This window comes from Homalodisca vitripennis, chromosome 7 (genome assembly GCF_021130785.1).
Source record: "Homalodisca vitripennis isolate AUS2020 chromosome 7, UT_GWSS_2.1, whole genome shotgun sequence".
NCBI lineage: Eukaryota > Metazoa > Arthropoda > Insecta > Hemiptera > Cicadellidae > Homalodisca > Homalodisca vitripennis.
Genome location: NC_060213.1, coordinates 117,703,608 through 117,731,248, shown reverse-complemented (window position 1 = coordinate 117,731,248; position 27,641 = coordinate 117,703,608). Strand labels below are relative to the sequence as shown.

The 27,641-nt window shown below is 32.9% G+C and overlaps 2 protein-coding genes across 3 annotated transcripts in view; both read left to right on the top strand.

The window, feature by feature from the left end:
• The first annotated feature begins 2,816 nt into the window (after positions 1 to 2,816).
• The window catches only part of LOC124366237 (glucose dehydrogenase [FAD, quinone]-like), a 48,253-nt gene continuing 23,428 nt past the window's right edge, over positions 2,817 to 27,641 (top strand). The window contains exon 1 of the mRNA XM_046822631.1: positions 2,817 to 3,112. Coding sequence (XP_046678587.1) covers positions 3,057 to 3,112 — 56 coding nt within the window. The 5' untranslated portion in view covers positions 2,817 to 3,056. The remainder of the gene's footprint in view (positions 3,113 to 27,641) is intronic.
• On the top strand, positions 16,414 to 27,130 carry LOC124366236 (glucose dehydrogenase [FAD, quinone]-like). 2 transcript variants are annotated; one of them, XM_046822629.1, is made up of 2 exons: positions 16,414 to 16,432; positions 25,165 to 27,130. In XM_046822629.1, the coding sequence occupies exon 2, from the start codon at positions 25,223 to 25,225 to the stop codon at positions 27,071 to 27,073; it is 1,851 nt and encodes a 616-aa protein (XP_046678585.1). In that variant the 5' UTR covers positions 16,414 to 16,432; positions 25,165 to 25,222; the 3' UTR covers positions 27,074 to 27,130. The 2 variants fall into 2 exon arrangements, with proteins under 2 accessions (XP_046678585.1, XP_046678584.1); XM_046822628.1 differs by lacking the exon at positions 16,414 to 16,432 and adding an exon at positions 16,477 to 16,635.

Sequence of the window (27,641 nt, the reverse complement as noted above, 5' to 3'; positions counted from 1 at the left end):
CCTGGGTATTGAGGGGAAAGCAGCTGACTGGTTTGAGAGCTACCTTCTCAACAGAAAACAAATAGTAGAGATTAAACACATGGATAAAGGAACAATTCAGTCTGTGAAATCAAAAACCCAGACTACAACAAGAGGTGTGCCACAAGGTTCTGTACTGGGACCAGTCTTGTTCATTTTATTCACGAATAACTTCTCTTCATGTGTACAAAGCCATTGTACACCACTTATGTATGCTGATGACATGGTGTTACTGCTAGGTATTAAAAATCCAAATATTATAGCGACCACTGCCACCACAGCTTTAAACACAGCAATTAACTATTGTAAACAGAACAGCTTAGTTGTAAACCAATCAAAGACAAAACAATGAATTTTTGGAAACAAAAAACAAACAGTGACAAGACTGCCAGACCTGGAAACTACTGACAGCACCACCTACCTTGGCATCACACTCGACGAACATCTAAATTGGACACCTCATGTGGATAACCTCTGTAAGAAATTAAGCACAGGAATCTACGTCATAAGAAGAATTAAGACCATTAGTGATCTCAACACTGCCAAAATAGCCTACTACTCTCTTTTTGAGACGCATCTTCGATATGGGCTATTGGTCTGGGGAAACTCATCCAAGACAAATGTGCAACGTGTACTTATTCAACAAAAGAGAGCTATAAGGACACTTTGTGATCTATCACCCAGAGAATCCTGTAGGGAAAAGTTCAAGGAGCTCAAAATCCTAACTATAGTGAATTTGTACATACTTGAGACCATAACATATGCTAGAACAAAGACTCTAAACCCACTCAAGACTGGATCACAACTGCACACATACAACACCCGACATGCAACAAACTACTGCCTCCCTGTACACCGCCTGACTAAATATGAAGAGAAGCCAAGCTACATGGGATCCAAGCTTTGGAACCATCTTCCAGCAGCAGTGAAGGGGACAGATGACCAGCACCTGAGACAACGGCTTGGCAACTGGCTAAAAAAACATCCATTTTATTCTCTTGATGAGTTTTTTGTTCTTGATTCAAATCATGTTTATTCACTTGACAATGTACATTTTTATGAATTTATTCCACATGTTATATTTGACGCAAAACTGTTCTTGAAGAATATGTTAATAAAGAATATTGTCTATTGTCTATAAAAGAAAATTAAGTAATTACACGAAGTTTAAACTTTTCATAACTGATCATTGCAAATTTAAATACATGTTATATTTTTCAAGTAAATACAATGTAACAATGACATTATTATTTGAGTGATGTGGAAAGTTTCAAGTTACCAGATAATACATGGTCATAATACACGTGGAAAAAGAAAAATTTATACCCCAATATATAGATTAACAGACTACCAAATCACATAAACTGTATGGTGTTCACTTTTTCAATAAATTACCATTATCATCTACAACTGTTCCTAAACGTATGTTAGGACTAGAATATACAGCTGGTTGCTTAAAATTTCATTTTACTCTATAAAAGAATTCTTTGGCTGTAAAAATACTGATGATTTTAGTTAGGCAAATATAGTTTTACCATTAAATTTAATTAGGCTTGGATAGTTTTGTATATTTTAATTTTTATATTTATGGACAAAACCTATTTTATTATGTATGATCAATGGTTAATAAAGACTCTTTCACTCTTTATAGGCAACGATTTTAATTTTTGGTATCTCCTAAATTTGTATAATTAAATACGGTAACAGATGTTTATAAACTTAATACTTGCGAATAAAATAATCAAGTAGAAAAATGTATTTTAATGTTCATTACCCTTAAATACACAGTTAAATTGTAATCATGGTTAAATATTTTACAAAACCTTTTATGTTTGATTCTTATGGAGCAGGACGATAACGTTTAAATACTGAAATTAAATAATAATATGGTACTAGCCCATAAGATATTATATCTAAAGTATTTCCTCTTAAATCAATTTTTAGAATTTACAATACTTTACATTATAAAATTCATTGTCCATGCATGAATTTTTGTGACAGTAATTTAGTGAAGTCTAGAATTGCATAATTGATTTTGAAATTAAATATTATTCATAATTTGTACAAATCAATGAAAGTAAAGAAGTAAAATAGTTACCAAATCTATAAACTTGAAAATTTGCTGTACCTTTTCACACTAAAATGTATAAATCCTCAAGAAGAAGGTTGACACACTGCACACAACAAAGTTTCAACTAAAATAACTCAGTCACTAAAATCTCAGAAAATAAGTCTTTGTTCTGAATTAAAGCACAGAGTCCAAAGGTTCACTTTATAACACTCCTGAATAAGTGAACCAGAGTTGTCTAGCAGGTGCCAAATTACTGGATTAATGTTACCCCTGTCATATTTTAGTAGGCAATATCTGTGACAGCCAAGTTGCTAAACGGTATCTTGCCACTGCAGGCATGCTGTGCAGAAGATAAAATTTTGTATTCTGGTGATCAGTTAAAATGTTCCCAATTAATGTAAATTTGAGTAACTTGAAATAACAAGTTCAATTAGTAACAGTCTACATTAGTATTTTTACCATCACATTTCATAACTCTGACTAAGTGAAAATTGCCTCACCATAGAAATTCAAAATCTACATTACCAACTAGTGTTGGGTATCTCCACTAGATAGCATTAGCCACCAGTATTTTCTGGCAGAGCTCTAGGCTACAGAATCCAAACCTCCTAAACTACTGCAGAATGCAGATGAAAGATTGTCTTTTCCTCTACACTCCATCCAACATATCATTAAACTAATAAACCTGTAGTCCTTGACAGCATGATTGTCAAATACTTTCTAAAATTACAGTAGTGTTGTTTAAATTACATGTTATATTAGGCTAAAAAGTTATTGCTAGTTTTACAAAAAAATAATTATTAGTTCTTATTAGTTTTCTGGTGGACTCAGAGTTCATTAACATTATCTTATCTCTGCTACTCTCTTCTAACCTCTTTAATTTTAGACTTGTTTGTTTTATATTTGTTTATTTTCTGTTAGTAGAGCTGGTGTTATTCAACAGCTAGCAAGTCACATTTGTGTAACAATGTATGCAGGCTTTTGTGTTTTGTTTATCTGCTGCAGTCTATGCTACTGTGCTGTGTAAGTAAATAATTATATCATTGGAAGTTATAAGTTAATATCAAATGTGTATTGGACACAACTATATGTATAAACAGGGTGTTCAGAAAAATGTGTCTCAAATTTCCTTAGTTGATTGTTCTCACAATTTAAACAAAAATTCTCCTGTAAACATAGGTGAGAAATATGTTGTTTAGCCTCTAGCTGCGATTTTGTATTTTTTATCAAATATGATCTCTAAAACTATTAATACTACAGATACCAAACTGCCCACATAGGTTGTGAAAAATAAGACGACAGCTTAAAAAAATAGTTGTGTGATTTTCTTTAATATTAACAAAATGGCACCTGTTGAGAATTGTTAAAGTCAACATTTTAAAAAACCAATGTAGTTATAAAACTGTACAAGATCAACTATTTTGCAATGATTTTTTTTACAATTCAATGATCCTTTTTTAAGCCGAATCCCAACTCATAAGAGAGCGCAACCACTTTAAAGGTATCCTTGCACAAATTGAGAGCTACAAACGTTATGTTAATATTAATAACCTTGCACAATTTCTTTCTCTTTCATCTTATTTACCATAACTTATGTGCATATTTTTTATCTGTAGCTCTACTCATTCTAGATACAATATTTTTTTATAAAAATACAAATTGTTGGTTATTGACAAAATAATTCTCCTATGTTTACAGGACATTGTTTGTTGGTGGGAAGCATGAGTACTATTAATCACAGAAGTTTGTGACTGATAGCTCCTTATAACTTAAGCCTGAGCCTTTTCTTAACACTCTGTGTAATATACACGTGTTGCGCTTATTTGTGTGTGTTAAATTTAAGACTGTAACTAAATAAATATTTTACATTACACAATTTAAATCATTCAATATGGCTAGATAAATAACACTGTCAGTAACTACCTACAACTGGAAGAACTAAATAGTAGTATACGAGTAAAACAACAGACTTTTTTATTTTGAATGCATTTAAACGAAGCATGTGGGATATGCTTCATTCAGCACAGGGAATACCTACTGAAACCCCTACGGGCCGCAGAGATCCAAGCCGGGAACCTTTTTTCAGGATTACTTTATATCTTCATACCTAACAGGGCCACAGGACCTTTCCAGGAACCTAAGGGTCAAGTTTGGTAGTGTTAATATTTTCTATTAGTATAATAGTACTTTATTTATGATTAAATACATAAGTCAATAGAGTATCATCTAACAATAATTAAAATACCTTAACACCTTAACCGAAACACCGGGTCTCAGGTACCAATTGGGAAATTTCTTTCTACTTGTTGGCAATACTGCTTATCAGATGTCTATTCAACGGTCCCAGTAGCTTCCCCCCCTCCCACCGCTCCGCCCAAACAACCAGGTTTTGTTCAGTTTTACACGAGGCCTTTACCGTTACTTATCGATTTTAAAACTCTGCGGTCTGAACCGCAGTCGGTCTTTGCGTTTCTCAGTACGAAAACGGTAGTGTTCAACTTCCAGTTTTTTATTACTTTATTTATTTGTTAGTAGAAAAGTTCAGTGATGCTAATCGAGTTACGGAGATGTTAGTGACATAGTGATGTCTCTGTACGGGTGTTTCGCTTTGCGAAATCTTCCTGTTCTCAGTGACGAAACGAATATCGTAGTGGAGGTGAGTTGATGATACTTCCAGTAGATACTTTTTATTCTTAGACTTTAGGACCGGCATTTTTGTACATTGACCAGAGGCAAATAATAGTGCGAAGTAAATAATTACCACCTGGTTTGAGACTAGCAAGAAGACTTTGCTAATCAGTTGCAACCTCATTGATTGATAGTCAATACTTTGCCATACAAACAACTAAGTTATGAAGATGTTGAGCCAGTGACAACAAAGTAAATGATAATTGATGATACTGATGATGCGGATCCAGATGGAGAGAGCCTAGTTTTAAGTGAAGTCAAATAACGAAATCCTTCCTGTTTCCAGCCATTACAGCTCAACACATCAGAGGATGATGAAAAACAGTGTTGGTGGAGGACGAAGAGAACTCGTCAGTTGGAAGCAGGTGAGTCTGATGATTACTCCAAATAATTTAGTAGATACAGATATGCCAGAATATGTATTTGGCCGCCTTATCTGAAAACGTGAACTAGGACCGGCATATCTTTGGCGTACATTAGAGCCAGAGGCAAATACAAGAGTTGCGAACCACCAAATATGCTCGTAATATAATTACTGGTGGTTTACCTTTTGAGATTCCAGCAAGAAGATCTTATCTCCACAATGCCTATATTTTATACCGGCAAAAGGAAGTGATGGTCAAGGTTTATCTCAAGAAGACCAGGGAAAAAAAGCAAACCAACCCAATCTGTTATAAGACTGACGAAACCAATACAAAGAACCAACCGCAATGTAACAGCTGACAATTGGTTTTCTAGCCTAGAAGTAACAGAAGAACTCGAAAAAGTTGGTGTCTCACATACGTTGGGACAATGAGAAAAGATAAAAAAGATATTCCCCAAGAGTTTCTTCAGGACAAGGAAAGAAAGGTCGGGGACATCTCGCTATGGATTCAATGGCACGAGAACTTTGGTTTCATACGTTCCAAAAAAGAAGAGAGCTGTAGTCCTCATCTCTACTATGCACCATGCCCATTTTTACGGATGAACGAAGTGCAAAACCAGAGATTATACGGTTTTACAATAAAACAAAATGTGGAGTCGACATTTTAGACATGAAATGTGCCATCTACACTACTGGGCGAAGAACAAGGCGCTGGCCTCTGGCTGTTTTTTTACCACCTCCTTAGCATTGCTAGCATAAATGCTTGTATATTGTATTTATGCTACAAAGATACCCCTTCAACCACAAGATTTCAGTTCACCAAAAGTTTGGCCAAGGATCTTACAGAGCCTTATCTGAGAAGACGTCTGTGTACACCAAACCTTCCTCGTGATGTGAGAAGCTCAAATCAACTTTGCCCTGGGCCAAAGAGAAGAAGCAGTTGCAGGTGTGCCTTCTGATAAAATGGAAAAAAGAAAAACTTGTGGAAAGTGCCCCTCAGCAAAGGAGAGAAAAACTCAATACAAGTGTATTAGATGTTGACATTCCTATATGTTTGGAATGTAGCCGCAAAGTTAGTGTGCAATGGACTGTGCCATTGACTGTGCGTAAAGAGACCACAGTGATTGAAGGAACTGACATAAGAAATGAAAAGGTCTATACAATACTTTTATTGTTTCTCTAATGTTTTTATATTGTATACAATTTTATTTTATGAATATTTCAAGTATATTTTTTATAGTTTTGTAAATAGTTATCTATGTTTTTCTACTTTTTAAAATTTTTTTATACAAAATGTAATAATTACATTTTTTACAACTCTATTACTAATATTACAATAATTTTGTTAATACCTTATTTTTAATAATTCTGTAAAAAAGAAAGTATCAGTACTACAAATTACGTTCCTGGTAATATTTAACGTATTTTGAAAAGTGTTTAGTGCTTATTGTATCTTACTAAAATATTTCAAGAATTTACTGTATATATCGTTTGAAAGTTAATGTAAAATAAATTATCTTTGTGAGAACATGTCTACATTAATTTCTTAAACCATTCTCATACTTTTTATTAATATTTTGCCGTAAATATACGTCGTTGAATCAAAATAGTGGTTACCGGTCTCTAGGACCGGTGTTTCGGTATACGTTACCGAAATATGTTTCGGTTAAGGTGTTAATAATAAATTTCTTAGTTTTAAAATTGCTTGAAACTACATGTTCATCTCAAGGAGAAGACTAGTGCCTTGTTATAAACTACCATCTATAAATCTATAATCTGTAATTCAACAACTAATGTCTATGGAAGGAATAAATCTTTGAAATGTTTCCTATGAGAGTACATGTTAGTGTTCTTGTAGTTAATAATGTAAATATAATCATCAAACTTATTGCTGTTCATCATTTGAGTTGGAGTACATCTAAATAATGATTTTATCAACTATTTTATGAATAATCTAAGGCTAATTCATTCATTTCTTTTATAAGAAGAGAGTTACTGTATTAATACAATAACAGAGAATACAATGTACTGTGTAGTTACAATATCATAATTTTAAGTTCTGGAAACTGGACCTACTTGGTTTTGCTTTTACCACATACAGCTTTGATAATTATTAAGTTTTTAAATACAAAACTACAAATAGTTTTTAAAAGTACAAATAGTTTTTAAAAGTACAAATAGAAGCATAACCGCTTTAACAAACAGCTTTGATACTTAAAATCTGTTTACAAATAGAAGCATTACTTGCACAAGTAGATATATACCATAATCAGATGTAATATGATGTGAGTGAATGAAAAAATTCATCTTTTACAAGACATCTTTATCGACACATTTTGTTAATAATTTTCCTAATAAATAAATATATATAACCCTTGAACTTTTCTTATTAAAATTGACTGCGCACGAGTCCTAAAACTGTTTAATGAAAATAATAAACATACATTTATGTTAATTAAGTTTGAAATATAATATCCCCAGAGGGTTCAATTCTGACTGGTTTATACCTTCTAGTTGAACCCACACTGGATACAGCAAAAACCAATGTGTCACTTAAATTGGGGTATCCTTATAGATGTCCAGGAGCGGCACATCACTAACTACAAATGTCGAGATTCTGGGGCACAAGGGTAATTCAATAGGTTTAGTCTACTGCAGGAGATAACTATTGGAGTTGGTAGAGTTCATTCCCTTAGAGTCAAAGGTTTTTGCCAGCCTAGACATAAGGGTGTGCCACTTCCAGCCTGCTTTGACTGGAGAGGCTGGTTCAGAGCTGACTTTCCCTTCTTCTGAGGGGACATGCCTTGAGATTAGTGCCCTAAACTTTTTCTCATGAATCTAGACAGAGACGGCCCCTATCTCCAACTTTACCCATCCAGAATACCCTGTCACTCCGGAATCAGCACAAGGGTCCTTATAAGACTAGGTATAATTTTCTAAGTTTCTTGTCCTAATAAAATATATATATATATATATATATATATAAATAAACATAAAATTTTATCAAATCATAATTAATTATTTTGGGGTGAAGAAAAAAGATACATATATTTAAATTAGTAAAATGATTGCCACACACAAAATTATATACGTAAATAGATATCTAAATTAACAAATTTTGTATAAGAACAACATTCTTAAGACTGCTTAAGAGACTACTTATTTACTTAATGCACAAATTATTAACACAAGTTTTTCATGTTTATTTATTTATAATTTTGTTTATGGAGTAATGGTAATTTAGCTTTAATGTGATAATGGCATAAAACAGCTTAAACACTTTTTGGTTAATAAAAATATTCTAATTGGCTAACCTGTTTCATTATTTTTGAGTTTAATTATTATAGGATCCCTACATTGTAAATTAAAAATTTCAAGTACATCCGTTATATCTGTGAAAGTAGCAAAATTCTAATTTAATATCATTGAAGATTGATGTTGATATACAAAATTACTCACCTCACATAGTTTCAAAACCGGATCACTCACTTCCCACACAAAAATGCAGACTCTCCACCCATACACTACAGAACCCTTTATTTTTGTCTATCAATTATTTTGTAACTGGTTGTTTCTTTAACACAAAGCCATGGTACCATTTATTAACCAACATTCATGGTTTTTGATTTTGTGGTTCTGAGGATATAATACTTATACCGTTATCCTAGGATAAGAAGTTGAGAAACCTCTCATTGCACATTAGTCTTAAAAGAACCTTTGCATTTGCTTCAACAGGGATATTCAGGATGGCTAAGGTTGAGGGAAGGGGCCACCTACTCTCAAGATCCATGAGAAGGGATAGTGGGATATATTTCAGTCATGTCACCTTGGAAGAAGGGAATCTACTCAAACTAGGCAGAGGGTGGCAAACCCTTATGTCCAGACAAACACTTAGGAAACCCCACTAACTCCAACAATCATCCTCCACAGTTCACTACAAGAACGTAGCCAGGAAAAATTTGCGGAGGGGGTTCCAGACAACTGGTATCTTCCCGTAGTGAACAGAGAGTAAGGCCCCATTTTGTTCCTTAGAAAGTTCTTGAGCTGTTTCTTTGTTGACAACAATCTTTCAGCAGTGCATGTTAGTAATACTGAGTTATTTAAATAATAATAATCCTTTAATAAAAATGTAATTGAAAAAAATGAAAATTGGGGGGGTTCTGGATTCCTTAGACCTCATTTGCTATACCTAGTGTAGGTTCAAAGGGAAGGTATACACTAGCCAGAAGTGAACCCTCTTGGGGCTGCCCCCACACTTACTGAATACATTTAAATAGGTTTTTAATTGGTTGCTTCCACTACCTTTGTAGAAATTTGTTAGAATTTTGGATTTTGTTGAAAAATAACCATTGAAAATTGTAATAAAAATTGTAAAATAGTTGGTACATTGTAATTTTATATAATTGATGTAAAACAACCGATTCCTTTTAATGACAAAATGATTGTTACTTTTAGTTAAAAGTCAGGATTGTCAGAAATGAATGAAATGAAATGAAAAATGTCTTTATTGAATACAACGAAAAAGCATACTCAATTGGCGAGGTTAGGACTATTAAGTCCTCTCTTACACCTAACCATAGAGGATTGTCAGAAATAGGAAAAGATAGAAAATAACATTGATGTTAAGACAAACGACAAAGAAATTGACCAGCAAGCATATAACAAATATAAAAAGTTATCGTAATTCTTAAGTATCATAGTTGATTAGCTGTTAAAGATGTGTACAAAGCTTTTAAAAACGCTAGAATCATCTCATCTTAATCCACCTCTCTATTACAATTATAGGACTTCCGAGTTTGTCATAGTGTAGTGATTTTCATCAATTGCATTGTTACGGTACATTACAAGCTTGTCATACCTATTTATCTAACTTTTATCAATTATTACTTTAATTTTAGTCATTTACTAAGAAGAATGCTTGAATTACATAAAAATACAGTTTTTCCAAACAACTTGTAAACTAGAAGAGTTATAAATGAAGTTTAATTTTTATGTTTCTTTTTTAACAATCTTTAATTTTTTTGTGCCCCACAAGCTATGTCTTCCTTTGAAATGTTTTAGGCAAATGATTTTAAACTTTTGGTGATATAAGAAAAACTTTCAAAAATAGTCATGTGACATAACGTTTAAAAAAGCTCATTTTGTACTCTTTCAATAAAATAATTCAGGCTTGCAAGTTTAAATATAGAAGTACCATAGTGAAAAGAAAAATTCAACAAATTTCAAAACGACCACTCCCAATTGGATGAGACAATATATTTTCAAAAATGTTTTGCAAAATTGTTTAACATCCTAAGACCTCCAAAATAATGTGCTACCTACATGACCTATCATGGAATTTGATATTTTATTGATTCAAACATGTGTTCCTTATTTTGGGCACACCCTGTATTTTAAATGTGACAAAAACTATTTTTTTATGTTCGACATATGAGTTTTATTAGGATTTTAGTTTATGACATTGCTCTATGTTCAACAGTTCAACCACAGGAGATTGTGGCCAGGTGGTCTGTAGGGGTACGATTCATAAAGGGCCACTTGTAACACTTTTCAGATACAATGAATGAATGAATTTTTATTGACATATTACATCTTACAACATCCAGCTATACTGGTAAGACAGATGACATAGTGAGAAATAGAATAATAATAAATATTGTCACTGCTACGTAATATGACCTAATATTATCTTATATTAAATATTTAACACTATCACCAAGATGCACATAAAAGCTGTACAAAGATGTCAGACATTAATATGTTAGACAACACTGAACGTTGTCAAACCTTGGCATCATTAATAGTATTGTTAAATAAATAAAAACATATTCGTCAAACAATTCCCTTTGCCTGGTCTCCCATCATTAGTAGTAATATTATAACATTTTTGTATTTCTTAACAATTATTATATTGAGTACTTGTCGAAGCAATATTAATCGCAACACTCTTGTGTACTTAACAATATTGATAATTAGTAATAAACTCAATAAATCTGTCAACAGTTTGTATTTTTAGGCGCTTGTTGTGCTGACACATCTTAATGAGTAGTTTATTGCAACAAGATGGATTTCAACACTATACCATAATTAAAAATTACACAAATATTTTTATTCCAATATATAACTAAACAATATTGCAAAGTTGTATTGGTACAATTTAATGCCAATATTTACTTTTTAAGCATGCTTAAGATAAAACTTTACATGATTCTTCTTTTGAACAAAATTTAAAATAGGTTGATTTGTATTTAAATTTATAGACCTATAAAATTGGATTCCCAATCGATCACAGTTTACTACTTTTGGGATCCCTAAAAAATTGCCAAGTCCTTTATAAAAAAAAACCTTGATTTTTTTTAAAAACTTTGTATCAGGAAAATTAATAACTATTCCGAAATACTCAGAAATGTTGTTAGATAAAGTACAATGATGTTAAATTTATTTAAACCTCTTTTGACATATTAATAACATTATTGGAATCCCCCATCCAATCCAAGAATAATAAGTTAAAAGACTAGATCGACTCTGATTTGACTACCACTATGTGCACGTTTCTGCACATTTTATATGCAAAAATCAGTTTTAATGCAAAACATGTTTATTAAATTCATATAATTACTAAACAATTGTACTTTTAGCAAAGTTTATAATAATCCAATTACATATTCCTTTTCGTATTCAAATGTACCTCCTGATGTTTATTTTAATGTACCTTTCATGCCACAATGACATGCCAAATATACCCATCACCTCTCTCTCCTATGACTCCTTTAACTAGTTCTAAATCTACAATAATAAAACAAAGTAGAAGCAACCTCAAATTTAAAATAGCTTTATTAAAATTTTATAAAACAGGCATTCTGAAAATCTTCAAATGTAATTTTGTGTTGAATAGTACCAGATTTTGAACAATGATTTTTTTTAGTTATAGCAACTATTTTATTATTCTATTTTGTAAACAAAATTATATTAATGTTATTAGAGGTTAGTAAAATATGTACAGTAATTTTTTGGGAATTTCATTATAGATTAAGGGTTTGCTTCTTGCATAATTACTTTCTTGAAATGTAGGTACAAAACATAAGTTTTATGTAATACCCAAACATTTACCGAAATAGCAATTCCATAAGTTTTAAAACTACATACAATTGAACTGACATAGATTTGTTTTAGAACATTTTACTTAAAAATGGTGATAATTAGAATACAACGTGTTAATTGAACTTAAGAAAAATGCAATGTGTAATACTGGCAGAGAGTCTAGTAGAATGTGAGTTATAGATGGTATATGTCTACGTAATTAGACACCTGAAAAAGACAAAATCAGCAGGAAATCTGGATCATCTCAAAATTTCTGGAAATATTGTAGAAGACCCGACTTTAATATCTAACTATTTTAATGAGCATTTTGCCACCATAGCAGAAAAAACACTAAATAAAGGTCCTTCGAGATCCTCTGGAGGTCCATCACCCGCAACTCAAAATACACCTCTTTACATCCAATCTTCACTTTTTAGTACTTCTCCAAAAGAACTAAGCGATGTCCTAAATGGCCTGAAAGTAAAACCATCTGCTGGTTTAGATGAGATATCATCAAGCATTGTAAAGGTCTGTAAAAGTGAGTTGCTTCTCCCACTAGTACATGTTACCAATCTGTCCCTACAAAGTGGAGAGTTTCCCAAGAAAATGAAATTCGCCAAAGTCATTCCACTGCATAAGAACGGAAGCAAACGCAGTGTTGAAAATTATAGGCCGATATCGCTCATTTCAAACATTTTCAAAGATTATAGAAAAAAAATTGTCCTGATAAGAATCTTTGAGCACCTTAACAACAACAATATCTTGACAACGAGTCAACATGGCTTCCTTCACAAGAAATCAACTCAGACAGCTCTTGTTGACATGGTAGAACACATAGTGGATAGCATGGATGAAGGCAAAAATGTTTATTGGTATGTTTATGGACTTGAGTAAGGCCTTTAATTGTCTCGGCCATGACCTAATACTTGATAAACTGAGATTTCTTGGATTTCGGGATGATCCAATGAAGTGGTTTAAGAGTTACCTCAGTGATCGTGAGCAGCTTGTGGAGATCAGACAGATGGTGAATGGTCTTGAGACTAAGACTAGGTCTAGCCTCCTACCAGTGAAAAGAGGTGTTCCACAAGGGTCGGTCCTTGGCCCGATTCTTTTCATTTTATATACGAATGACCTGCCTCAGTACGTTGAGCCTTTAAGCCACACAGTTATGTATGCTGACGATTCGGTTTTGTTAACAGCGCACAAATCTTTAGAAAACCCTTGAAGTAAATTCTTTTATAGCTGTAAACCTTGCCATTGAATACTGCCAGAGCAATGACTTAGTCTTCAATGAATCAAAGACTACCCAAATCATCTTTGGAAGCAAGAAACAAGAAGTCTCAGCTTTGCCTGACTTCCAGGCGGTAAGAGCGACAAAACATCTTGGAGTAATCATTGATGACTCGCTGAACTGGCAGGACCACATAGATTCTCTCTGCAAGAAACTCAGCAGTGCCCTATTCGCCCTCAGAAGAATGCAAGCAGTTAGCACGCCTGAAGCAGTTTTAACTGCCTACCATGCCCTTTTTGAGAGCAATATGAGGTATGGTATAATGGCGTGGGGTGCGTCTTCCCAACACAACTTAGAAACGTGTGCTCGTTCTTCAGAAGAAAGCAGTGAGGCTGTTATCTGGGCTGGGATGGAGAGACAGCTGCAGAGGACATTTCAAGGAGCTGAAGTTGATGACAGTTGTGGGTTTCTACATCTACGAAGTCATCGTCCTGGCGACCTCAAATCAGCAGACTCGACATCAAGACCTGCATGGGTATAATACCAGAAATGCCCAAAACTTTAGCCTTCCTGCTCATCATCGGACACTTTTTGAAAAAAAAAACCATCATATGCAGGGGCAAAATTCTACAACATCCTGCCTCAAGTCATCAAGAGTGAGAACCCCAGAACGCTAAAGCTTCATCTCACCAGGTGGCTTCTTGAAAACCCTTTCTACAGTGTGAATGAGTTTTTGAACTGGCAACACTTTCATCACTAATCATGGATTCAAAAACCGAAATTGATTTGTGAAGCAAGAAAATTGTTGTAATTAATTGTATTAATTTGTAACGCCATTTCAGGTCTTTGTGATTTTGAAATAAAGCTCTCTCTCTTTCTCTCTCTCTCTCTCTCTCTCTCTCTCTCTCTCTCTCTCTCTCTCTCTCTCTCTCTCTCTCTCTCTCTCTCTCTCTCTCTCTCTCTCTCTCTCTCTCTCTCTCTCTCTCTCTCTCTCTCTCTCTCTCTCTCTCTCTACGACTACTTAAAGTTTTTAAACCGCTAATGTTGAAATAGGCTATAATGCTGACAAGAGTCAAGACTTAAGTGAGGTGAGAAATTTTTTCCTATTTTTTCATGCTTTCAAACAGTGTAGACAATATTCACAAGAAAACAAATTTAAGTTACAGTTGCAAATAAAATACTATTTTTGGATAGTCTTTTTAATTAAATTAAAAATTCTTTTTGTGTTGTACGAGGTTAGTAGTTCTCATTTCAAGGCAAATGCCAGCTCTATGAATTAAGTTCCCATCTTGAACAGGAGGCCTGATAAGGACAATGTTAAACCTGAAACCCTTTTACTTCCTTAATTTAGGTCACACAGTTATGGGAGATATGTTATTCGTTAAGCATTAAGTGAAGCCACTCCTGCCAATTGTCGATGAACGAAATCCAATTTCTGTCTGATTACATGAACGATACCTGTCAAACGAGTTGAACTAGAGGGGTGAAATTCAATGGAAAATTCTACCTCTATTACCTCTTATACTGCTGTAATTAATGGTTATCATCAATAACACATAGGTGTCCTGAGTTTTTTTTTTTTTTTTTTTTTTTTTTTTTTTTTTTGCAAAACATTACTGGCTAAAATGGACAAATGGGTCAATTTTAACTTTTAATATAACCATGTTAGTAATAATAAAGACTCAGAATAAACAAATTAGTATTCAAGGTTTTATACAAAACTTGAATATTTTAGCTTAACCTGCATAGTAATTTTTATAACAAGCTAAATGGTAAAGAGGCGTTTTACTGAGTTATGTTTACTAGGAGTACTAGTTGTATGTACAGTTCTAAAGTTTCTAAATCACTTTTATCTGTTAAGTACACATTCATGATCAATTTAAACTAATTTTGCAAAGACCGAGAACATTAAAATGTTGTATATGGATTAGAATTGGTAATAGTGCAAAAATATGTGATTTAATGTTTTAACATATTAAACATTCATGTGCATTACTACTATGATAGTGCCCTTAACACACTGGGAATACTTTCTGTCACATGATATTCAATAGATGTTTGCCACTTGATAATGCAGTTTTATTTATGAACTTGATTTTGAAGAAGTAAATAAAAGTAAATAAACCATGTACATGTAAATTTTAAAATATATCTATTAATTCTAAAATATAAGGTTGTGTCGTTAAAATGTATTTATTTACTTAAAGTACAAAAGGTTGAATTGGCTGAGCTTTAGCAAATTCTCTCTCACAGTTTATAATGAATACAGATTTGTCTTTGTTTATGTCTGTCTGTAACTGCACCTTTTGTTCGAAAATCCATCCCAACTACCGCTATATCAAAATTGAAAGTGGTAAATATCGGTCTAAAAGGATCGTTCCGGGCTAGGATGTTATCCCTGTTACCACGTGGAGCGGACAGGAAACCTACACGCTGACTCAATGTAGTGTGGGTTAAAGCTTGCTTTAGATTAATTAGACCTACGTATAAAAAAAATATTTTGTAAATTTGTATTGGTTATTCAGAACACATCACAAGAAAAGTTAAAATTCATTTAGATGGATATTAATCATATCTTTAAAATAAGACATTTCATAATTCTAAACTAAAAATAAGGGCTCTAAATTGTTCAATGTTTTTACGGGAAAAGCATTGTTCTAATGGAGTAAAACTCGTGGTTTTTTTCACCACAGCCTGAATTACTGATCTTAAGTGTAGTTAATAATATTGTATTTTCAAGACAATTGTTTGGAAGTGATTAATTATTTCATTGTTGATTATTTCTAAAATTCAAAAATAAACTCGAATGTGCTTTTTAGTTTTATATTTTATGCCAATCCAAGACTCAATCATCACCAACAGCAACAATGAGACTGCCACTGCTGCCAACCCAACACTTCTAGTACTCTGTTTGGTCAGTTGAATCAACCACAAAGTGACCTTTTGATGTGCAACCTGATAGAACTGGGAGTTACAGCCTGTAAGTTGATTGCAATATCCACTTCTTATCTAATCTAAAGATAACCCTCCTCACCCTCCAGCATGCTCCTCATTCTCAGACATGCATGCTACTGGTTCATACTTTGTGGTGCTTACTCAGTGAATGCATTTATTAGATATGTCCAGAGTAAATTTATTGTTCTGTTTATTGAGTCTTAGAGTTTTTCATCTTTGCCATTGCTTGTAAGTAAATTATAAGAACTTTTTGATAGTTAATTACAAGATCTTGAATTTCATGTTATGGCAAGTTATTGAGAATATTTCTAAAAGAAACATCATACAAGGGCTAACTAGAAAAGTCAATGGCAGCCCTAATAATAAATTTTATGTTGATTATTATTTGGGGCTGTTACTTATTATTTGATTGACAAAATTAGTAAACATTGTAAAATTATATAAAACTTCTGTGTCCATAATCAATTAGGTATGCTATATCTCTTCTTCAATATTGTGCTTTTAATTTTTATCACCAAAATTAGTTGATTATTAATATTATCCCTTATAAATCAAATCAAATCAAATCAAAATAATAGTCCCTCAGTTGTTTTCCATTCTTAAACACCTATTCTAGAGTTATAGGTACATTTTGTAACATTTAACTATGGCAAATGTCCGAAACGCTATTATCCTTCCGAACCTTCATTCGTCATTAAAAACTTTAACATTAAAATTTTCAGTGCCATGATCCACACAAGACTCCCTTCCCCTGTCCAGACAGGATTTTATTTTTGTAAGAGCTGTTCAAAATTTCATTTTCATGTGGCTCTGTTCTCTTATTATCGTCATCTTTAAAACAATATGCAGGATCAAACTTAATAAAATAAAATGAACTGTAATCCCCAGTAACAATTAATAAATGATAAACAAGTAGTTTTTAAGCTCTGTGTTGATAGTAAAACATTCTTTATAACTTGTTATTACATCCTTCAAATCTTGTATAATTTATACACCTGTAGTGTAAACATTGTAATGTTATTACCTAACAACTAATTACTACAAATATTAAATACTATTACAAGTTACTCACAATCTTCATTTTACATAATAAACATTTTATTCACAATTTCAATACCACTATATAGTTTTAGAAAGCTATAATAAACATATCACAGTTACATTTAATTTTTGACAAAATTAAGATTTAATCCATAACTTTTTATACAGATTTGTAGATAAATACAATTTGTGATATTCTAATATAAGTATCTAGTAGGTAGTGATCTGTAAAAATTCAATCTAAATCTTTTGTTGGGAAAGTTTATAACATATTTATTTTTTTACAAATTTATAGTTCTGGGTAACATCGATATTTAAAATGGTAAATGTTATAAATGGGTAAAAATGTCATAATGGGTGAAAATGTCAAACTATTAATTTAGTAATAATGTGCCCAATAGTGAAACAACATTTTGTTCCCTTTTACTTAAATTGTTTTTATTTTTTAATACTCGCACTTTGAGCATAAGTAAATAAAGCAGACACAATTCTGTAAAATAATAGATTTTATTTATACTTATTAAGTGTTAATAAAGGCATTAAGTGTCAATAGTAAATATGTTCTACAGCATTTTAATTTATTATGTGTTAAAATGTTTGAGCCTGATATAGTTTAACAAGTGAAATTTTAGAAGAACAACTATGTTAAGAGCAGTCACAAATCAATAAGGTACAAATAAACCCGCTTAAATGTATACTATAGATTATAACTCAATAATAGTAATAAAGGGAGTGCAATTATTCTGGACCTTCATAGTGACGTTGGGCTGAGAATGCTAGCATTGTGTACCTTTGCTACGCACATGTAAAATTTATATTTTTCTGATTAAGTCAGAAGGGATATTTTATATACCTAAAGTTAATAGAATATATTTTACCAAGATAATAGTCTTCTTTACTCCATAAGCTGTTCTAGAAAAGCTAAAGGCTGCAGTATAGTAAGCCGCCCACTACTACTATTGAATCAGGATACAAAATTATCAATTATAAATATACAAACTATTGAATACAAAAACATTCTAGTTATGGTTACCAATTCATTATTGTCAGCTAGTTTTAATGTATTTAACAACAATATTGCTCCCTATAAATTCAATGATGTAAAATAATTTGTATAGTATTTGCAAGGACATAGCCAAAGAGGGGATCCAAGGGATCCCCCAAATTTCCAATTTTGTTATTACTTTTTTAGTAAACAATTATTATTATTTAAATAATTCAGTATTACTGACATGTACTGCTAAAAGACCGTTCTCAACAAAAACAGGTTAAGAACTTTTTAAAGAACAAAATGGGTTTTATTCTCTATCCACTATGGGAAAATATCAGTTGTCTGAATCTCCAAAATTTGGTTTGTCCTGGCTATGATCTTGAGTATTTGAGTAATGGCCAAAGTATAATGGCAATGTTAATGTTTTATTTTTGTATAACAAGCTGTCAGACACGTTTATCCTTCAAAACAGGAAAAATTTATTGAACTTTTTAAGTTTTTGAAAATAACTTGTAACTTTTTTAACTTTGAAATGTTACACTGGTTTGTATGTTATATTAAAAAATAAACACAGCATAATAGTTTTTAATTCATCATTAAATTATGGTTTTTTTAGGTATACAAAAGTTGAACTATACTGTAATTTTAAATACTTATAACGTAATTTGGTTTGACATTTTTTGACAATTATATGTTAGTCCAGATAATTGTGAATATTTATTATTCAATTATTGGAGTGGTGGCCGCTTATTATACTTAAACCAAGCCAAAAGTTTTTTTACTTAAAATTTGTATATATACACTAGCAGTTATCCGCGGCTTTGCACGCAATTTCCTGTTGAAAACAGGACACACTATATTCATGTATGATTTTTCTATGATATTTAAAATGCTCCTGAGATAATTGGTAGTCATTCAAAGCTCCTTATCCATTTTAGATTTCTTTGTAAACAGTGTTTTTGGATCCTAAAGTCATAGATCGAAACAGTTTTTATTGGAATTTCCCTCCAACATTTCATGATAATTTATTAAATTGCTCCGACGATTTGAGTAACAATTGAACTATTTTAGGCCAGTGTGAAGGAATTCTTAAACCGAAGACAATAGCTATTAATGATATAATGCATGCTAATGGTAATATAGTGCACAGTGATATACAGCATTCTGTGTAATTTAGGAGTGGAATTAAACTTATCTTAGATGTATATTATGTTGGTGTCCATGTTACTTTGATGCTTACTCTATGCTTTCAAGATTGTAAAATAATAGCAATACTTTTCAAATGGTACTTAAATTAATTAAACATATGATTGTGTTTTAATATTATAATGATTACATAGAACAGTTGCTTACTTTATGATAGGATCTTTTAATAAATAAAATTATTTGCTGCAATGCATTTCTTATTGAAATTTTCACAACTTGATCACAAGCTTTGATGTCATAGAGAAAAGTCATTCCTTCATTGATACGTAATTCAGGACACTTCCTTCCTTCCTTCCTTTAAATAGATGTCTCGATAAACTAATTTGATTATAAAGAATTAAGTTCGCTCTCCTTAATTAAATTCACTTTCTTATTTCCAATACTATTGTAGATTTTGCTTTGTGCTTCAATCAAGAAAACATATACCAAAGGAAACCAACTTCGGTCATCAAGCGTCTTCTTTCAGCTCTTTTAATTTACTTTCAATCCAAAACTTTTCAAGTGACAGTTATAGTTTTTCTCTTTGTTCCGATAAAGAAAATATATAATTTGGTACTACTTAAACGTTACTGAAGTCAAAAAGAGTCCGGTTCATCAGGTTAAATTCACTTCCAGTCTAACTTATTTACTTGATCTATAAAATATGTACATATGTTGGTTTTTAGGATCTTAATGGGTCAAAAAGTGTCTACTACCAGCACTTCTAATCCATTTAATAATTTATTTTATTTCATTTTGTTTCCTTGCTTACAATGGGAAAAATAGGGAGACTCAAGGATACTCACTCACACACTCACTATAGGTCAACCGCTATTAAAGAAACCTGCACAGAAGCAAATTTCTGAGCAGTACCGCACAGAAGGGGCCCCCTCCTTCGGGGAATTGGGGTGGGGAGTGGGACCAGCACCTTCTTGTATCTGTTTATCAGCTGTGTGGATCGGTTCGCTCTCACAGTTTTGTTTACACTGCAGCCGCTTTACCTGTTCTATAACTATATATATTTTTGTGTAGGCATATACAAGTGTCGCAGTTTAAGGGTAAAATATTAATTGAACAGATTATTGTAGCCATAGATCAGGAAGCTTGCATTTTGTTTTGAGGTTTGCCTTACAGTGGCAGTGGCCATTAGAGATGTGTCGTTTAATTCGAATGGGTCAGTCAAGTGATCCAGATCAGAGTGTTTCAAAAGACCCGTTCACCTAGAACGTTTCGTTCACTTTTCCTGCCAACTGAATAAGTTTGATATTTTTTACAAACCAGATATATTATTTTTAATGATCGTTAAAATTTATAATATTATTATTAAGTTCATTTCAAAACTCTTATTCATGAAAAATAGCTTAACATCATATAGAAATAGCTACAAAAATACAATCTTATAACTCAACAGGGGGACTAGGGAGTCTCCCCATTTGTAGGGAATAACCTTACTTATGATAAATCAAAGGCACATCAATCAACCAAGTCCATTGATTATAAGTATTAACTTTTAAAATATTTAGCAATGTATCTGGTAACTTACAATTACATTTTTTAAATAAGTTTTAATATATATATTTGCATATAATAGATTCCTCAAATAATACATTTATTGTTATATATCTATCAATTCACTGTACGATATGCTGTTTCTTCCTATATTCCAATCTTTTTTACTAGCATATCCTTTTGTTCACTCGGTCATTACATCCAGTCGTTCATTTTGTTCAGTCAACACGATGACCGGTATAACACGCTCTAGAGGGAAGGCTTAGTAACTCTGTACTGACCGGTTCAACTGAACGGGTCGCAGCAGTGAATGATACCGACAGCCGGATTAGTCAGCTGATCAAATAGACTGAGCGCCGAGCAGTGGGGATACTTGGAGGGGCGGTGGAGGGGTATTTACCCCACCCCGCGTGAACTCAAATCTACCAAGGTTTTTTTATAAACGGTTTACCTATAACAAAATTTTAAAATAAATATGAAACCGCACCCAGCTGCTTGCTTTTTGACACTATGCAGAGTTCCTGCTACACATGCTAAGCAAACTTCTACGTAATTGATTCCTGATATTTTTTTTAAAAACTTAGTTGTTAAAACTTGATATTTTTACATGAAACACCTTAAAAGTGGCAAGAGACCAGTACCAATTCGAGGATGGCAGGTATTGTAAGATACATCTACCACAGTCAGTGTGGTACGCCATCCATTCATTATTTAGCCATGAATTTCACTTAGCTGCATTGGTTACTGCAATTTTGTGTGATAAAATATTGTGCTAGTTATTAATGAAAGCCCAATTTTTACTTATACAAATAAAATAAATATTTTTGTCTCATTTTTTATACTTGTCTTATACTGTCCACCTCAAATGTAGCAGTTCAAAATTGAGTTCAAAATCATTGTTAAATTTTGTAAGAAAAAATTTGTCTTGGTTATGTTTTATTATGTCGCATAGTTTCTCCATGAATAAATGCAGAAATTTTGGTTGTCTGCTTCTACTCTATATGTGCATGTGCTGTGTAATAAATATTAAACCTGAATAAAAGTTAAATATATTATTTCCCCCTTAAACACTCTACTCTTATAAAAAATATTGGAAACGAGGATTCCTTGCACAAAGTATTTTGAAGGGCTTTTGGACATGTGTTTAAACTTTAAATGTTTTGTAATTACTATGTCATTTAGGAGGGAAGCAATAGTTATGGATGTTTCTACTTTGTAATGAAAACAATGACTAAATTTTAGTAACTTAGTAATAAAATGGTAATGACTAGTAATACATTGTTGTTATACTAAACATGTTCCAGTCTTACAAATACAAAAACATTAGTAGGTTGTATGTAGTCACCATTTCAGCTCAAAAAATGTAATTCAAATTCTACATGCTACATGCTTCAATATAAACTCTTAGAAAAGTAAAATATTTTGGACTACTTCTTGGTCCTCATGTAGACTTTCGTTACTGCAACCATGGGGTGCTTCAATTTACACAAATCCTGAGGAGGTGTACAGGTATAATATTAATACTCAACTTTAAACCAAATTCATGAGAATTTAATACTTCTTAGAACCAGTTATAAGGAATTAAGCATGTTGTATTGAAAAATAATATTTGTATCTAACGATTTCAGCTATAACATTGGTTTTACTACTTAATACAATAAAGGGCAGTAGTGTCACAAATGCACTATCCGTATACCACAACGGCAGTGGCTCTTTTGGTGGAAGATGGGTGGCATCGCAATGAGTGTAAGTTATAACTATCGTGGCCAAGGATGTAGTCAGCGAGGGATCTAAGGGGTCTGGATCCCCACCACAATTGAAATATTTTAAATTATTATTTTATAAAACAATTATTATTATTTAAATAATTCAGTATTACTTACATGTACTGCTAAAAGGTCATAGCAGTTTAATATAATCTTCTGGAACCAAGCGTGTTTCTATGCAGTACATGACTAGCAACGGTACACAATGTTAACACTCAGCCCCAAGTATTATGGCAGTTCAGGATAATTTCCTTTTGCTGCAGATTAATATAGACTGCTAGAGTTGAGCTTGTTTATGTGGCAGTACCTGACTAGCGAAGGCACAAACTGTAAGCAATCTCAGCCTCATGTACGTTTAGCTGGTCAAGATAATTGCACTCATTGTACATTAATATAGATTTCTGAGTCTGAGTGTGTTTACACAATAGTACCTGAGAAACAAAGGTGCACAATTTTAACATGCTCGCCACATTTGAGTATAACAGGTGTGCATAATTACACTCATTGTAGAGTAATATAGACTGCTAGGGTTTGGAGTGTTTATAAGGCAGCACCTCACTAGCAAAGGTACAAACTTTTGTAGATAAACCGCTCACAAAGAAACTTACACTGAAGCATATATCTGAGAAGGTGGCCCCCTACAGTGGTGGTGAGTGAGACAAGCATCTCCTCGTCTCTGTTTTATGAGTTGTGTGGATCGTGTCTCGCTCGCGCCATTTTGTTTACACTGTAGCTACTTACCTATTCTATAAGTACATTGTATTTATTGTGTAGTACTATACAAGTGTAAAATATTAATTGGACAGACTAATGTAGCCATATACGTATCCAGGGAGCTCACATTTTGGTGTGAGGTTAGCCCCTAAGTGGCAGTGGTCAGGTCAGGGAATAGAGCAAGCGAGCGAGTACCGAGCACTGGTGGGGATACTAGGAGAGGGCGGCATCACAGCGGCGGAGTATTTACCCCACCTTGCGTGAACTAAAATCGCCCAGTGTCTTTTTGTAAGCTGTTTATCTATAACTCTCTCAACCTTACTTATATTTGACAGTCAATTTAATTGCACTCATAGCAAATTACTATAAACTTCTGATGCTGAGCGCTTATACAACACTACCTGACTAAAAGGGTACAAAATGTTAACTCTTTCAACTCCACATGAGTATGGCCAGTTACAGCTTATAGATTATGAATTTATTTAGTAGCTATTGTAATGCAATGATTCCTATTCATCCCAATGAAAGTTGGCTTAAACTTCTGGGGTAGAGCGTGTTTATATAGCAGTACCTGATTAGCAGAAGTACACAATGCTAACACTCTTAGCCTCTCACGAGTATGGCTGGCCAAGATAATTGCACTCGTAGCAGATTAATGTAGACTGCAAGGGATGACCGTTTTATATGTCAGTACCTTACTAGCAAAGCTACACAATGTTAACACTCTCAGCCCCCAATGAATATAGAAGGTCAAGATAATTGCACTTACAGCATATTAGTACAGATTTCTGGGGCTGTTTCTTTATACTGACTAGTTAAGGTACAAAATGTTAATTTAATTTAAATTCATTTGCTATTTATATTTTATGTTCATGAATTCTGTTATTACATATTTAGAATAGCTTTAGAAAAAAATGGCTCATCAATACTTCATATAATTTGTCTATAAGATGGATTTTACATTAGTTTCATAAGAGCTGATGATGCAATATTAAAAACGAAAACTGGAATTAATATGCCAGTTGATGGAAAAATTACAATTAACAAATTTTTAGAGTTGTGATGATTGATTATAAAATGACAAGTAAAATTCTGTTGATTGATGAAATTACAAAAACTCAAAAAATTATGTTCAATTTTCTATATAAGCAATCTATGGCAAAATGGCATTTCAGGAACAATCTATTTGTTAAATATCACAAATATTTACAGAAATATTTTAAATCCTAATTTCGTTAATATAGGTTTTCAAGTGGATAGACGGAATAATGAAGAAAAAATCTATAAAAATTCGATAGCTTGTACCTGTATGTGAACAATATTAGAGTGAAGTAACATTACAACATAAACTTATTATCTAGTGTACAGGGAACAGAATCTTGTGTATTCCTCAGCATGCCAATATTGTTATTTTGTAATGCAGTTGCTTTGTATGGGTTGTTGATACAGGTGTAAATAATTTTGAATAACTTCGGCAAATACTTTTTAGATAATGTGATTTCTTAATCACATGCTTAATGAAGATAAACTAACAGATGCCACTTATTTCAGAGAGAATGATTGTGGATACTCCTATGAACCGAATGGAGCGGACTTTGAACAGAATGCTATGGACACATGTTTAGATGACCAAAATTTTAATGACTTTGGAAGTTCCTTGATACAAGATATCTATTCATCCGTCAAGAAGGCAGAATGTGACTTAGCCAATCCATCAGATTATCCTCCTCATTATCAAACTCGAGATGGAGAAAAGTTTGACTTCATCATCATAGGTTCTGGCTCAGCAGGAGCTGTCATTGCTAACCGCTTGTCCGAGAACTCAGAATGGAAGATACTTCTTCTTGAAGCTGGAGGAGATCCCACAAAATCCACTGAAGTTCCAGCATTCTATGGATTTCTTCAAAAATCCATTTTGGACTGGCAATATCAGACTGATTCTGAAGGTGATAATTGTCTTGGCATGGTGAACAACAGTTGTTACTGGCCTAGGGGCAAGGTACTTGGTGGATCAAGTACAATCAATGGTAACATTTATGTTAGAGGAAATCCAAAAGATTTCAATGATTGGCATGCAAAAGGAAATTATGGTTGGGCATATAAAGATATCCTTCCTTATTTTAAAAAATCGGAAGACATCAAAGCAAAAGAAGTACTGAGCAATTTAAATTATACAAATTACCATGGAGAGAATGGATATTTGAGTGTAGATACTTGGAGTGATCATGGTATCAAAGATATAGTAGATGCATTTAGTGGAGGAATGAAGGAATTAGGATATGATGTAAATACTGACTGTAATGGGGAATCCCAAATGGGTTTTGTCAAAATGCAAGGAACAATTCTTGGTGGTAAACGATGCAGCACAGCAAAAGCATTTTTAAATCCAGTTAAGAATCGCCCCAACTTAAAAGTTTCAAAAATTTCTTTGGCAACCAAAATACTTTTTCATGGAAATTTAAAGGTTGCTTATGGAGTAAAATATTTGGACAGGCACGGAAACGAGTTACGGGCTATAACAAAGAAAGAAATAATTATCTCAGCTGGAACCATTAATTCACCACAGCTTCTGATGTTGTCTGGCATTGGCCCTAAGGCCCACTTGGAAAGCTTAGGTATTAAGGTTATCAATGACCTTCAAGTTGGAGAAAATCTCCAAGATCATTTGTTGATGGCAGGCCTTTTATTCTCCTATAATTATACAAGAGATATTAAACCACTTACTGATTATATGTATGAGTTTCTAACAACCAATTCAAGCAGACTATCAGGTATAGGCACTTTGGGTTATGCGCCTTTTATAAACACATTTAACAATATGTTTACACTCCCAGATATACAGATACATCAGTATGATTTTGATATTAATGATACATTTGCCTTAGACAATTTAATAAAAATGTTTGGCATCAGAGATGAAATTGGAAAATTGTACCATGAAGTTAATACTAAAAGAGCGATTTCATTTGTGATGCCCACATTACTTAAACCGGCAAGTAGAGGACAGATTTTATTAAAGTCTAGAAACCCACATGATAAACCAAGAATTATTTCTGGTTATTTATCTTCAGATAGAGACATGAACACATTTTTGAGAGCTATTGATTTTATCTCTAAGCTTGCTAAAACAGAAAGCATGAAGAAGCTGGATACACAGTTACACGAAATAGCTCCTCCTGCTTGTGAAGCCTATCCCTTATCTTCAGAAGAGTTTCGGAAGTGTGCACTGAAGCACCTAACAACAACCAGCTATCATCCGACATCCACATGCAAGATGGGACTTATGGGTGACCAGTCTGCTGTGGTCAATCCTCGACTGCTGGTAAATGGAGTAAAACATTTGCGGGTGGCAGATGCTTCCATCATGCCCACTATTATAAGAGGCAACACAAATGCGGCAACCATCATGATTGGTGAAAAAGCAGCAGACTTGATTAAGGCAGACTGGTCACCACACTAAACCAGTATACAATTTCAAAACAAATCAGGTATAAAATAAAACTTCTGATAAACTGTTGCCTTTTTATTCCAATTTGCAACCTTTTCAGTAAAAAGCATATTCTTTATAATTATACCAAAAATCTTATCTACTTCTGAAACTTTTAAGTTTCAAGTAAAAATTAGCTCATTTGAAATAATTGAATCATGTTTTGAAAATAATGTTAAAATAACAAAAAACTTAATTTTTGCTAGTATTTACCTATAAATTGATGCAGTTAGTGATTTTTAGTTTGGTCCAGAAATATACTATACTACACTGAGTGTAACACTATTTGAAAGTTGGAGGCATAAACTTAAATATAATAGATTATTAGACTCTGCCTCCTGAACCTTTTCCTGCCCTTCTTGCAAACATGCTAACCAGGCTAGGGTACATTTATAGCGTCTTCTGGAATTGTGTACTTAGTTATATTAAACAAAACACAAGAGAATTCTTTTGAAAGTTATTTTGAATTTCTTAAAATAGAATTGTGACCTTTTCACAATCTTATCTAGTGAAATAGTCTAATGTAGTCCTCACTAATTTT